We start from the raw sequence: 16777 nt of genomic DNA on the forward strand, positions 1-16777 counted from the left end.
TTAAAATTATTACAAATGCAACCAACCCGGAAATAGTTTTTCGTTGAAATTGCATCATTTTAAATGGAACTATTGGTATCCCAGATCAATTTCATATGCTGAATGGAATAGGTGTTGACAATTTAATGAACTAGGACAATTGTTCTGTCAAAATTATGATCAAAGCAATTCATCAACCATGGCATCAACAAAAACAATATCCTTAACATACATGTATATTTCATTAGCATTGTTGAAATTTACTAATTAGTAAAATGAGTGATAAGGTCCTAAAACGTTGGTATTTGAGTGATTTGAAATGTGATAAGTTAGCTAGATGGTGACAAAGGAATCTAAGTCAACCTGTTACCTACTACTGATACGGACAATACAGATTTGTTTTATGTTTTATCTTCATTTCCATCGCCAAATCAATTCCTGGCGTCATAGTTCCATATTTTGTCTCTTATTTACCTTTACATGAAAATATCACGCTTATTGAACATTAATGGCGATAGGAAAATAATATTCCTGAAGGCCTTAAAGCTGTACTATTGGGCCACTGGACATTATCTTATTACCAGTTATTCTGTCATCAGTATAGGGGAAGCGCCGGCCACTTAACCTCAGGTGAAGATCTGGAGGAGAAGACATATATGATATATGTAAAATTAACTCTTACACAAACTACCTTAGATGTCAAAGGAGTAATACTTTTCCATTTCACTCGGGGTTATGTGATGGGCGCTCTAACCGACCGGGGCCTCATTCAGAGAAATTACGTAAAAAATTAACTCTTACTTCAAATTACAAACTATCTAAGTAATCAGAGTAATAATTTTCCATTTCACCCGAGGTTTTGTGGCCGGCGCTCTAACAGACTAAGCTGTCTTGATCTCATCCAGGTTATACGTGTAACATAAATCTGACATAAACTACAAACTACCTTAGTTATCAGAGTAATACTTTTCCATTTCACCTGAGACTTTGTGATGGCCGCTCTAACCGACCGGCGCCTCATTCAGGTTATACATGCAAAATTAACTAATTAACAAACGAAAAAATATCGGGGAAATAAATTTCACGTTTAATTTTTCAACAACTGTTTAAAGTTATTTCGATTTTTTTATCGGACTTTCCCCCTACATTTATTTAATTTTAGCTACAAGCATCCTCCGTATTTAATGATGCAGTTTGATATACCAATTTGTTCAAAATTACTTATGATTATGAGTGTTCACTCATGTTTATTTTGTGTAATCCTTAAAGCGTTGAATTAACACAAAGGTAACATTTCTCTTATATCATGAGAAAAAAAATGAAAATATGATGATTGTAAGGAAAAAGAATTGTACAGTATATAGATGACGAGTGAAAGATTGAAAAAAACTAAGTGGAAAAATATGAAAGAATGAGTGAAAGCTCTCCTGCGAGAGGACACCTATTGTATAAAAAAAAAATTCTCTTATATCATGTATTTGTCATATTAGTGTATAATGACGTTCTCCATTTGAGAAGTTTTATGTCTTTGCCGTCAAATCAAAGGAAGATAAAAAAAAAAACAGCCACACGTTCTTATATGAAATATACATGTAATAACTTGTGGTTGGTTGTTTTTGGTCTTCTGTCGATTAAATGGAAAAGATATAAATCATATTACAATTTAATCTGATATGTACGGAAGCCCATTAATATGATATTACTTTTGTATTGCATTCGATATCAATGGACTTCCCTAGATATGACTTGCAACAGTTTATGGATGGTTTCGAACTATACGTATAACACAAGGGGGGTTGGTACTTACACAAAGACATAGAACAGCACTTCTGTGACCAAATAAGCGTGCTTTATGCGCAGCCGTGTCCAGATCCCATTGGCGAACTGTCGCATCGTCTCCTCCTGTATACAGAAGACGTTTATCCAAATCAATTTTAACACATAGAATCGGAGAAGGATTTGCGGTGAACACCAAACTTGTTTCCCCAGTAGCCCAGTTCCAAGCACGAACGGACCCGTCACCAGAACCTGTTAGCAATTTCTCTTCTTCTGCTATTAAAAACATTGAGTTGATAAGTTTCGTATGTCCTGTAAGTGTATATAGACATTCACTCGTTGAAAAGTTATATATCTTTGCCGTTTTATCGAAGGAAGATGAAAACAACATGTTCTCATATACCTCAATGTTTTTTATCATACAGCTATGGCCCTCAAATGTCAGCAAGTGTTGTGCTGTATTGAAATTCCATTTCATAACTGTTTTGTCTCCGCTCCCTGTTACCACATATTCCTCAAGAGGTAATATACACGTAATATAACTCTGGTGCCCTTTGAGGACGTCGACACATTTCCTCGTGGTAAGTTCCCATATACGGACTGAGCCATCCTCACCTCCGGATAAAAGAAAATCCCTGTTGGGACTAAGGCATATACAGTTGACGCGCCTATCGTGTTTTTCATCATAAGTAAACTCCGGATATGGAATCGCTAATCGACTGGTTTTGGACGTCTCACCGTTTTCACAATGTGTTTGATCTTCTTTGGAACTTTCAGAACCCATATTTCTCAAAACAGTCTTTCACACAGAAATATCCTTATATTTGCAGACTAACAAACGCCGTGCGTTACCATAACAGTTTGCTATGTACATGTATGTTCCTTCTGGAGACCAATTTGGTTCCCTGTCCTTTCTACAAGTGAGATGATAGTCTGTACGGAGATTCTTCCAAGCGTCTATGACCTAGCAAACACCACTTTTAAAATGATTATTTCATTGATGTGACAGTCCTACGATTCGATACATACACTCGTTTTTTTAATTAATACTTCAGCCTAGTTGTCTTGATTATGAACTAATATTTCACCAGTTATTTCAGGCTTGTATCGACCTAACAAACAATACCGTTAGTATTAACTGATAGTTTCACCATCTTATTCTGTGAAGTCTTTGATCTCTTGAGCTCAACCAAGTAAGCCTACTCCGTTGAACCGATATATGCACCAGTTGAACTCAGTCAATTACTTCATTTAATATTCCCTTTGACTCTTGTCTTCGACATAGAATATACATTTCCTGTAGGATGAATAGAAATCTCTATTAAATATTCCACTCAGGTTTTCGACCTTGAATAGACAGCTTCTGTAGGATGAAGGATAGATATGTGCAAAAAAATATTTCACACAAGTTTTCGACCCAGAATAGACACTGTCGCTTCAATAGGATGAAGAATAGATATCTACATAAAAAATCCAACTCAGGATCTTTAACTGAAATAGACACTTTCTGTAGGATGAAGGAAATATCAAATATTCCACTCAAGGTTTTGACCTAGAATAGACTCGTTCTGTAAGATGAAGAATAAATATCCACATCAAAGATTCCACTCGGGTTTTCAACCTAGAAAAAACTCATTCTGTAGGATTGTAGGATGAAGAATAGATATCTGCAAAAATATTCCACTTAGGTTTTCGACCTAGAATAGACACTTTCTGTAGGATGAATAATAAATACCTTCAACAAATATTCCACTCGGGTTTTCGAGCTAGAATAGACATTTTCTGTTGGATGAAGAATATATATTTACATTAAATATTCAACTCAGGTTTTCAACTTAGAAAATACACTTTGTTCAGGATAAATAATAAATATCTTCAATAAATATTCCACTCAGGTTTTCGACCTGGAATAAACACTTTCTGTAGGATAAAGAATAGATGTCTTCACCAGATATTCACACAGGTATTTGAACTACAATATACACTTTCTGTAGGTATAGAATATTTATACTTCAAGTATTCAACCCAGATATTTGGCCTTGAATAGACTTTTTCTGTAGGACGAAGAATATATATATATACTCCAAATATTCTAATCAGGCTTTCAACGTAGAATAGACACTTTCTGTAGGATGAAGATCAGAGATATTCTCATCATATTCCACTCGGGTTTTCATCATAGAATAGACACTTTTGTAGGACCAAGAATGGATATCTGTACCAACATCAGGCAAGTCCTTAATAATGACGTAAGATTGACAACGGGTGTTTTAATGAAATCTCCTTTTTAAGGAATATTTCCATCCGTCGATGATGACGATCATTGGAAAGGTGTTGGACTGTTTGCTTGGCTTCAGTCGTAGTAAAACTCTTCTCAAATAGAATATATGTAAAATAGTTACATTTATTTTGTTGAAATAAAACCATAATTAGTTTTCAGGAATATTTCGGTAAGGACATGAACAGTTACTTGCCATTTGAAATCTTGAAAATAATTCCAATCTAGCATAGACACTTTTTTCACAAGATGTCGTGATACAGTACACTCCTCACGAGTAATACCTGCATTAGCTATTTCTGATACAGACCACCAACCCACAGAATTTCCTCTACAATCGGAATCAGATGTTGGAACATTGGTATGTCATCACGGTCTGAGACCTATAGTGTGTTATTAATATGGCATCTCCAAACAAAATCGATAGATATGATGAAACCAATGTATTCACAGTTTTCATTTGATAATTGAAATCCTTTCATGAAACTCCTGGTTGTCCTTGAGTCGATGAAGTGCCTGATCCCCGGGTTTGGAAAACAAAACATATATCCAATTTTCCCGCCGTAGTAAACCATGGGAGAGGTTTGTTCAATCGGTATTCAAAAATTGATTTTCCAAAGGCATGTTTTCTGCAATACAATAACTACAAAGAATCACTTAAACATATCGTAACTTTAACCGCTGCATGTCGACAAACTCTGTAGTCTAATAGTGACGGATGCAGGTGCAATGAAAGCCGATTGTCAATTAACAGCGCTTGTCTGCTTCAATGTAAATACATGCTGATTGTTATCCATGGAACAATAAAGTACATGACACTGAATTTTCATTTGTTGCCGAAGACCAACACATCGTCGGTATTGTAATATGCGGTAAAATGGCTATTATGTTTCAAGTAGCTCTATCCCGTTCTGCTGTCTATGTAGGTGTTGGTTTCATAAGCGAGGTCTGTCGCTATGTAGGTAGGTGTTTCTACGGTTGTTAGCCCCAATGGGAATTGATATATTGTTTGGCCATGGAGCGGTTCCATTACACACCGTTATAAGGTATACTTGGTATGAAGTCTCTGTGACTGTCAAGCCGCACCGAAACGGAATAATTATTTTGTTAAATACTTTATGAACTAGAAGGTGATTGAGTATATATAGATCAGGATCAGACTCTTTTATTTATTGACATATCTATATCATCATCCCGAAGACTTCGTTCACTGTGTATAAATTGATTGACAGTTAACCAATGTATTCTGTATAAAATAAACACTGAATATGCTTGGAGCAATATATTTGCATTTTTATGAATATGATCAAGATAGACTGCAACTTCCATAGAATATCATCAAATAATTTATTTTCCAAGTGCAGTTAAGAGGGCGTTTATCTTCTTTCTTTTTTTTTAAATAAAAATTTAGGATAAAAAAATATTTCTATTTGTAGTGTACCGAACTTTATTAGCATACAAAATAAAATTACAATGCTAGACAGTGCATGAGAAAAGACTTTCTGCATCAATAGTGACCCGGTTTGAGAACAGATTCTGAGAGTTTTGTAGAGTTTTTAAAGAAAATCACAATAAATGCATACATTTCGAATATGAATATTCACCATAGTTTCGGAAAAGGACAAATGAACTCATCTCAAAGAAAGATTATGAAAAAAATCTAGAAGTCCCAAGTATTCGAGGTAACAGTAAATGTATATAAGATGTGTCGAATATTTTTGATTTGGACTTCGTGTTAAGTTTTAAAGTTATAAGAGATCGAGATAACAAGGTCAATTTGTATATCAAGGATGGTATCGATATAATACTATTAGAAAGTTGATAATATTCTTTGGAAAAATCTAACTATATTTAGAACTACATGAACACAATCTTATCTTGTTATCAACTTTAAAAGATAATATATCACTATGTAACAATGCCGTTTCGGGATTTCTCTGTGACGCTTTTAAATTGCTGGTTTCTCTTATTGTTCCTTCGTAGTCTTTCCATTACGAAACAGTCACCACTCCTATTTTAACGTTATATGGATAAGGCCGGCCAAACATCTGAATTGTGGTATAAAACAAACTGATATAAATTATCGCTTTTTTACCTAACAAGATTCTGTCAATGGCATGATCGTAATTAAAGAGATATTGATAATTCTTTTTTACGAATTCATTATAATCATGCCAATACCAATTAACTACCAATTTCCAACATACAAGAAACGCATTACCTGCATGATATTCCAGGTACATTACACCTTATATATCAATATAAATTGAAACACATGATGGGTTTGTGAGGAGATATTGTAGATTGTACGCGTTTAACAACGGCAGTCTTCAGTAAGTCGTAATCCAAAGTAAGTCGTCGTCGCCGTCGTCATCAGACATACAATTTGTATATATAAAAATAGAACGTCATCATATGACCTTGACTGTTGTGAAGGTGTGAAAAAGTCAATACACCAAGCCGCGATGCGTGTTTTTTATCATACATGCGACATACATTGTATATCATACATATTTTATACGCCGTAACGTTCCATTCAATAAAAATCTAGAACCGTCCAGCCTTAGATTTTCAGCAGCATTTTTTGTCTGTCCCTTCAGGTATGAAATTGACGTTTTCTACTCTTTCAATGTAGTACTGAAATGACCTTGGGCTTATCATGATATCCTTAAGGAACGGTTACATTAATATGGCGACTCCTCGCAAATCTGTATTTTTTGTTTATATTTTGACCTCGTTTAATTTATCATTAATCATTAATCATTAAAATTTGGTATATCCTAGATAGATATGAAAGGAAAGAGTACAAGAGCAAATACCATGTTTTTAATATATATATACGTATAAAACATACCATTTAGGATTTTTTTAAACTATTGAAAAGGTTTCGAAAATATTTTTGGGGCAATTTCATTAAGTATATATTTGTTGAAATTGTTAAAAATCAACCAATGTGTTCGAAAATGGCATCGGTAAAGATAAACAAATGTAGTCTTCCAAAAGATGTTCATTATTGAGATTGTGACTTAACCCAGATTTATCATATATTTATATGGCGAGTGTCGTGGATGAATCAGTGGGTCGCTTCCTCTTCCGAAACACTTGGTCGTATTGTCCTTCTACCTTTGTAGGAGTCTTCATACATATCTATATCTATCTATTTCTGTATATATTTATATTTACCTTTGTTTTATCGATCTGAATTCTGAACTATAGTTTCATTTAAATGTCGGTATTTTTTTGTTTATTATGTAAGTCATAAATAATACGGAAACAATCTCCTGTTAGTCCATTTATACCATTATTGCATCATTTCAAATTAATATCAAGATAAAAAAATGATTTGCATGGAGACTCCTTAAAAGTTACAAGGCGAATTAGACCAGGCGCTCTGTTAGAGTAAACTCTTCCTGTTTGATCGACGACACTCGTCATTAATAGACCATCCTCCAGGAATACAGACTAAATGATACGCCACTCCGTTACATCTACGGTCGCATTCAATTCAATCCTCCCGACTATCGGTTTAACAGCAAGATAAAGAGTGACATCAGGTAGTGTGTGTCAGTCGAATATCGATATCACTGACTATGTTAAACGTCACGTCGTGTGTAAGGAATCCCAGTCTCATCCGTATTTAATGACAAAACAGCAGAATTTGGCGGAGATGCCATTGTTCAAGCAAATACTCCAACTGGAAAAAAAAAAACGACAAATAAATAAATAAAAAAATAAAAGTAATAGAAATGAAAATTACCTTTACAGGCAAAATATGATAATTTCCATTAGGACGCCATTCATTGTGTATCATTCACTTAAACTTGAGCAGATAAAGATGAGATATTTTTGAGAGCATGGTTAGATCGTGAAGTATTTAACTGTTGTTTTGGTATACAAACAACAGAGAAAAACAACATTGTCACAAAACTGTAAATCTAATTCCAAATTGATAATAACAAGGGCAAAACATGAACAAAATGATTTGTCTGGACACCCCTGACAAGGAGAATAGGACTAGGTGTTCCGAAAGAGTAAGCGTCTTCGTCTTCATCGACGACACTTGTCATATATATCTTTATACAAACAACATAGTCTCAAGTAATAGGAAAATTGCATTTATTAACACACATGATTATCAATATTTACAAAACTTATAAAATATGGCATTCTCAGGGGCTACTCTGTATGACTGTTTCAGGTGAATTGTAGATACCTGTAATTAGTGAAACAGGGCATCCATATATAACTCCAGGTTGTAATTGGGGAGGGCCCAGCAAAGACAACCGACTGCTAGGAGTTATGGATACTGTATGCTAATTATCCAGGCTGTAGATGGGGAGGACCCGGCAAAAACAGCCTGTAGTGTGTTGTCACGGGAAGTATCATATATATCTAGGCCAAACTTGAGTTAAGGTCACATTCTCAAAACGAGTACTAGGGTGGTGACAACGGTATAACTAGACATATAAAGTTTTCAAGTTTCAAGTTTTATTCAAAACTTAGGCCATTGGCCCATCAGTATAACAGAGCAAACATACAGTAGAGATTCAATGCAGAATAATGTATAGAGAATGAAACCCTTATGACACACAATATACAATCATATCATATCAATACATATTCAAGCAGTTCTTAACGTATTTATTTAGAAAATGTGTTTACCTAATGCACATGGTTAATTAATACTTTGTGAATTTAGAAGCTAGATAGCCTTTAAAACTGAAACATTATTCCAGTAATGTATTATATATATATATATATATGTATATTTATATTTAAGATATTTGAAACTTCTTACAAGTAAGTAAGAAGTGATATTCATCTTCCACGCTAAGGTAGTTACAAATTCTTACTTATCTCGGAATGTTTCTGTATCTCCCCGTCTCAATTTCCAGTGAATGAGCTGAAGTACGTAATTTAGTAAGCCATATTCTATATTTGACAGGTATATGTTTTGATCAATAGATTTGTAGAGAAAGTTTATCATCTATAAGATATTACATATCGACAACCAAAAAAAAAAACGCATTTTACTTCAAATTGGAGAAGGAATTAGAATATTTCCAAACGAGATTATGATATCGACCATAGATACTTTCCCATGGTTATTAACTCATTTACCCCTGAACTTTCATAATGAACCATTCCTACCGATGAATTGGAAGAGGTTAAATGTGTCTTTAGGGGTGAATGAGTTAAACTTGCATCTCTCGAACACTTGTGTTGTTAAATTTACTGTCAGTAGTCTGTCCCGGAAATCGTGATATTGGGCACAAGGTATTGGACATCGAATCAACTCGGGCCTGTAAACACCGCAGGCAGAAATCTACAATAGGCTGTCTTCTCTTTGTTTCGACCATACTTTCTTTGTCGGAGATGTGGCGCCTTTAAATAAAGAACTATGATAAAAAGAGACTGAACCAATTATATATGCATTGACTATATCAGTCAGTCATAGATAATAAACACACATCAATTTTACATCAAAGGAACATTTTATCATGTCGTGTTTCCTGTAATTCATGGCTGATGGTGGTAAGAATAAGTCGTAAACAGGAATAGTATATCGCAGGTAAACTGACTTCGTTCAGTAACTGAGGCAGATCTTGTTTTGTCAGCAAAGTAATGATTCTCGAATGATTTTAAAATGCCTGAATTAGAAATCACAACAATTTCTTTGAAAACCATACCACAGTGGCCTAGTACTACAGATTACATGTGCACTGGTGATTCACCGAAGGGCTAGAAGTTGGAAAACTAAAAAAGAGAAAATGGAAAAATATATTTCGATATTTGGGGTAAAGTAGTACTTGAATCATCATGTCTGTCTTTCGCAAATGTTGTATGGGGAACTCATCCTAAACTTGGTAACCGATCTCAACGAAACTTCACACAAATATAAAGGAATACATGTAGAAAAGTTGTTGTTTTCTTCGAATTTTGATTGCCATAGTAACTAGTCACTATAAACAGGTTTTCCGATAAGGGCCATAACTCTTCAATCATTTGACCAATTTTATTTAGACTTGGTCAAATGGTATACTTAACGTGTAACTAAACAAAGCTGTTGTTTTTGACACATTGGGTGTTTCCGAATCTATTTCTATGGCAACGCAACCCTTGCTTCTGAATAATCAAAATTTACTTTAGATGCTACTCTATTTCAACTCATCTTGATATTAAAATGAATTATGGATACCGAATAAAAAAAATGGCCTCTGATCGGTAAGAATGTTTAGCATGACAGTGGAATGGTACGTACCGAAGAAAATTCCAGGTTATACATGTACATAACATATTGAATTCACTGGTCCAGGAACTTAAACAGTTGATGCATAAACAGCATCTGTGTTGATGGGGGCCGCGGTGGCCGAGTGGTTAAGGTGTCCCGACACTTTAACACTAGCCCTCCACCTCTGGGTTGCGAGTTCGAAACCTACGTGGGGCAGTTGCCAGGTACTGACCGTAGGCCGGTGGTTTTTCTCCGGGTACTCCGGCTTTCCTCCACCTTTAAAACCTGGCACGTCCTTGAATGACCCTGGCTGTTAATAGGACGTTAAACAAAAACAAAAGCATCTGTGTTGGGGGATAGGGGTGGGGGTCGAGGTTGGGAAATGGGGGTGGGGGTATGGGGATGGGGGATGGGGTTGGATATTAGTTGTCCTTATGATGACTGTTCTAGTTGGGTCTCTTCACGTGTAAAAACACGTGTGATATCTAATGATAGCGAGCAGGAAAGGATCCATTATACATGCAATTGAACAGGGAACTCAATGAAGGTGTTCTTGTAAATAATAAATATATCTAGCTTCCATTAGTAAAATACGTCAGAGCCAGGATGTCATCGGAGCATACATTATCTATAGCCAACGTTATTAACGGCTTGTCGACGACAGCTACTGGGTGTGTATTCATTCCTAAACATGAAATCTTAATGATGAGTTGGCATGCTACATCTTCCAAAGAAGCAACAACAGAAGACAACAAGCTATATTCACGTAAGCCAAGCCTACCAATAGGATTTTTTTTAAGTTCAAGAAAATTCCAAATAGTAATTTTGTTTCAAATTTTACTGACTAAAACATAAAAATGTCACTGCTGTGTTTATCGCCCCGTGAACAGCCAGGGTTATTTTGAGTCGGGTTTCCTCATAGTAGTTGGTGATTACAGGTAATTCAGTGAACAAGACAGGGATATGTCGTTGACTTATTAAACTATATGTCTTCCCCAATTCTTTTATTACGATCTGGTTACTGTTGGCTTTTTAATAATAAATTGAGCATTCTTGAAATTGTAGTTGATCGTTGATATCACCTGTGTTCTCAAGTCAAATATTTACATATGTTTATTCCAGTCTGGTCAAACAGTATTTATCGAAGAGTTAAAACATACTTGTATTGCTGATAGGTCGACGCTCGTCGGTATGCCCGGTATGTTGGTCTGCCTGGGCCGCGGTATCATAGTGGCAATAAGGTGTCCCGACACTTATCACTAGCCCTCCACCTCTGGATGGCGAGTTCGAAACCAGCGTTGCATTGGGCAGTTGCCAGGTACTGACTGTAGGCGGGTGGTTTTTCTCCGGGTACTCCGGCTTTCCTCCACCCCTGAATCCAGGCACTTCCTTAAATGACATTAGCTGTTAAAAGGGCGTTAACCTAAGTAAACCAATTCAAATTATAGACTGTCGGTTTTACTATCTAGATTCTAGTTTTGAGAGTGCGACATTAATAGGATATGATGTTCCAGATCTCGTTTTTTCTGATTCCCCTTTCACTGTTTCAAGGATCTCAAAGTGAGATTTTATTTATTGATATTTTTCACATTTATCATTTATTTTAACTTTGAGAAAGAAAGAACCAACATCGTTTACACGTCAATACCCCCCCCCCCCCCCCCCCTCCTTCCCCTGATGTTGTATGTGTTATCGTAAGAGTTACTTCCCTTGCATGTGTCATATGTTAGCTGTACTGTATAAGTGCATTATACATTTGTATGCAACAACTGTAACTTTTGTCCTCATATATTTTAAGTGTCTGCCTCTGCACGGCCTTCTCACCTTTTGCCTTAAAGCCGAACGCTCGACTTTGTAAAGAATTTCATTAGTGATATAACCAAGCCATAACAATTGCACTTTATACAAAATGATGCATAACTGAATGATTCTATTGTCATTTACAATGTCAACGGAGCGTGAAAGATGTCTTGCCAATAAACCAACGATATGACATTTCAATGAGAGCAGGAGAACCGATCGGCTCTTAATTAGGTTAGCTTTATTGAAATAGGCGCCGTCATTGAATAAGAAATCATTATGTTAGGTTTTGTAGTTCGTGTACATTATTTTACTGCATGCTATGACTGTATTCCATCTAACAAATGTTCAAGCGAGTATACAGCATATTGATGCCAATGTTATAAACGTATTACTCTTAATGACAATATCGAAGACTAATATAAGCTTCCACTACGCTGCCCCGTTTAATTTAACTTTATCGAATTACTATATATTGTTTCTAGTAAACCGATATTACCTCGTGTTGGCCCGACCCTAGCCCGAGTTTCTCTGGCCCTTACACCATGTCTGGTGTGGCGCCAGTACCAGAGACAATTCGGGCTGACATGGGATAGATATGAGAAGATTTCATATCCAGTCATAGAGATGTAAAATTTGCGAGATTCTCTTCGTTGACTTCGTTACTCACCGTTTGCCTTGAGACCCACGAAGAGTAATTATGATCGATTGAAAACATGAATAAACTAAAGTATATAATTCAAAAGTCAATCCAAGAAGGGAAACTCCCGGATGATTGGAAAAAAGCAAATGTCTGTCCAATATTTAAAAAATGCTCAAGGAAGGATCCCTCCAACCATATACCTATTAGTTTAACTTCCGTACCTTGTAAGATCCTCCAGCGAATAGTTAGGGACGAGATAGTCAAACACATGGATGAAAATAACCTCTTCTCCAAAGAACAGCACGGTTTTCGTATGGGCCGCTCATGTGCTACCCAACTCATTGAATCCATTGAAGACTGGATCTCGGCTATGGATGAGGGCTGTAATACAAATGTAATATATTTAGACTTCAGCAAATCTTTTGACAAGGTCTCTCACAGCCTCCTGCTATACAAGATTGAGAGATATGGAATCAAAGGAAATACCCTCAATTGGATTAGGGACTTCCTAACAGGAATGGAACAGAGAGTTATAATACACGGACACTGCTCAAATAGTCTACCAGTAACAAGTGGGGGCCCCCAGGGAAGTGTCCTTGGACCTATTCTCTTCCTCATTTATGTAAATGACATTCCAGAAATTCTAACCTGCCTAGTAAAACTAGTTGCAGATGATACCAAGCTCTACCTGAAAACCAACACCAAAGAAAAAAGACAGGAACTCCAAAACAACATAGACAAAATTGTGCATTGGACAGAAAATTGGATGATAAAACTCAATCTTGATAAGTGTAAACATATGGAAATAGGCAACAATCCAAAAACATCAATATATAGAATCAAAAGCACCAATGAGGAAGTCCAGATCCAAAAAGTCCAATATGAAACAGACCTTGGAGAAAAAATAGACGATAAACTAAGTTTTTCAGGACAATCCAACTCATCAGCAGCAAAGGCTAACCAGATAATGGGAGTAATTTTCATCAATATTTACCACACTATATAAAACATTGGTGAGACCTCACCTGGAGTATGCGACATCTGTATGGTCACCATTCCTCCAAAAGGATAAAAATACACTAGAAAATATACAAAGAAGGGCCACAAAACGGGTACCATCCCTCAAGGAATTACCTTATGAACGCCGTCTGAAGACATTAGGACTACCCAAGCTGGAGTACAGGCGCAAACCTTCTGACCTGATTCAACTCTATAAAGTCATAAATAATATTGATCACATAGATTCAAGCAGAATGTTTTGTCAACGCAATTACACAGCTACCAGAGGTAATGTCAACAAACTGTTCAAAAAGCAGTTCCGCCTTAATACAAGCAAAAACACATTTTCAAACCGTGTTGTCAACCTTTGGAACGGATTACCAGATGATGTGGTGACCGCAAGAACTGTCAATAGCTTCAAGACCTAGCTCAATAGTCACTGGAAGAATAGCAATGTCAAGTTCTCCTAAACGGAAACAGTAGTGTAATCCCAGCATCCCAAGTTTGGCTGCCTGTACTGTGCATCTTGGTTGCCCTAAGAACATTCTATAGATCAAGTAGCCAAGTGCCGCCTATAGCACGAGAACAGTGTTTTTCTTTTTAACACAAATTGTTGTGTAAATAAACCAATTATTGGTTCCTTGTCCAAGTTGTGTGAGGATTGCTCCGCCACTTGACAAATAATCAGAAATCAAATATCAATTTAACATTCACAAGTTAACAAACATTAATGTGTATGTATATCACTTACACTATGAGACACCCTCTATTATGTATATATACCTACTAATAATGTCTAATCATTGATCTTTTAAATGTAAATAACATTTAGTAAACCGTGCGCACGCAACCGGGACTCAAAGTCGGTGTAGGGGGAAAAAAGTTCCCAATCTCAACACCAACATGATACTTAGAAAAAACAATTGATGCCTCTATACAAGATGGAAAACTTACTTCGAGGCCCCTATACCAGCGAATTACCAGCGAATATATTCTTACAATATCAGAAGACACTTATATAAATTCGACACACACACGCACATATATATGTGTAACATAGTAACATAAATGACGAAGGAAGACAACTTTTTGACTCGTGCCCTGACCTGGCCTCGAACTCACGACCTACGGCACCCAATCGTCTAGCTAGATATACCCGCAGCTTATACCGCTGCGCCACATCGGCGTTGTATACATATAGATATATATAGATTGGGGTTGTTTTTTTACTTTACGCTTTTAATATACTCCAAAAGTTTGAGCGTTTCTTGAATCTTTTATCATTAAAGTATATAACCTTTGGTATTATATAGAAATATGTCACAGCCTATTCTTATTTCCATTTGGTCATAATTACTCCTCGTCGGAAATTTTAATTTCTGTAATTGCATCCCAAAGATAGTCTATCTGCATCTAACTTTGTTGTGTAATGTGGGTTTTCTAAGATATCATTTTTGGGACATACATTTTTTTCTAATTAATTAATTTTCATTTTTGTGTTTACTGTGCTTATATCTATACCTGGGTGTCGTTTTAGACATTTTGTGACAAGCCGTGTATACGCTGTCGGCCACGTATCACCATTGAACTACATTTTTATGACTGTTTTAGTTTAAATTGATCACTGTTTCTGTACAGTCTTACTAAGATTTATTGTGTATTATTACAGCAATAAAATATTTTAAATTGAGAAACCCTTCCTTTTTAACGTAATAAAACAATGATACACACTGTACATATATATACGTATAAGACGCCTTTGAGTACTCCTCCGATCGTGCGTCGTTTAATACATGTAGTTGGTGTTATAGGACGTAGACTACTAGGTTATAGTTAAGTGACTCCACGACATTTGTGTACCAAAAAAGACATTTATTTCTTAGTGTCTGTTGGTAATGTTTAACGGGCCTAAAGCAAAATTGTTACGTGACCGGAATAAATAATCCCACACATTTGTAAAAACGCTACACATCAAAAACACCTCAAACTATTTACATTTGCATACATGAATAAACAGTAGGCAATTTCCTAGATTTAAGAGTACATTTTAACGAATTTCAATTGAAGCCTTTCAAAAATCTTATGAATATTCATCGGAAGTATTTTAAAGAATCTATCGAATGGCAATTAGCAATTATAATGCAATTTTGACTTAAATTTATGTAGGAATCTCCTGTTCAAGGTTTTAGAAAATCCTAAAAGTTATAACCTTGATAAAAACCTTGACCATCTCCTTTTTATAATTATTTTCTGATAAAAAGACTGTTTGATGTTGTAAGTAAAATAACAAAAGGCTGCTTTTCGACTAACTACAGGTCCGACATGAGCTTATAGCTTGTTCTCCAACCTACTAATAGATGATATTGTATTGTAGTGTGTAAGTGCATTTGACTGAAACTAAACATATTTTATTAATTGTTTTTATACATTACATCTGTTTTAAAATATTCATAAGGTGTAACATAAGAAAAGTATTATTAAATGACACGTAGAGCATCATGCTGGAATAGCTGTAAAGAAAATGTAGTTCACACACCAGTAAACAACATCAACAACACCAACAACAATACATTATTTTATATCTTGATCATATTTTATTTACGCTTCTTTAAGCAAATCAATAATCGTCATCCATTGGACGTTATACATGTACGCACTGACGGAACAGCCCGACAACTGATGGAATAGCAAAACAGCTGATTTTAATTTGGCGGGAAAGGTTGTCAACTACACTTCATCTTTTCATTTCATTTCCTTGAGATTGATTTAACATGTATATCATCAAACAACAAATTGTATCGATTTCGCATAATAATTTATCAAAAAAGTAAATAAATTCACAAAATGTAAAAAATAGAACAACGCCTGTGTTGAAATCGCCAATTTCATTGGTCAAATAGAGTGTACACACCAGGGAAATGTAAATATTTACATATGTAATAAGTATTCCTATCAGCTAGCACAATAAATGACGTCATTGTTATTAAATGCGTCCTTGATTGGCTAGAACAGCTGCTGAGTAATTTCTTGGGGAAAAGAGTCCGTTCATGAAAGTTCAAAAAAAAAAAAA

The 16777-nt window shown here is 35.5% G+C and overlaps 1 protein-coding gene across 1 annotated transcript; it reads right to left on the reverse strand.

Moving 5' to 3' along the window:
- Window positions 1-1137: 1137 nt before the first annotated feature.
- On the reverse strand, window positions 1138-2539 carry LOC117318083 (WD repeat-containing protein 86-like). Its single transcript, XM_033873085.1, has 2 exons — window positions 1789-2539; window positions 1138-1199 (listed from the first exon to the last, which is right to left on the reverse strand). The coding sequence occupies exons 1-2, from the start codon at window positions 2537-2539 to the stop codon at window positions 1138-1140; spliced, it is 813 nt and encodes a 270-aa protein (XP_033728976.1).
- Window positions 2540-16777: the final 14238 nt, after the last annotated feature.

This window comes from Pecten maximus, chromosome 19, assembly GCF_902652985.1.
Source record: "Pecten maximus chromosome 19, xPecMax1.1, whole genome shotgun sequence".
Lineage (NCBI taxonomy): Eukaryota > Metazoa > Mollusca > Bivalvia > Pectinida > Pectinidae > Pecten > Pecten maximus.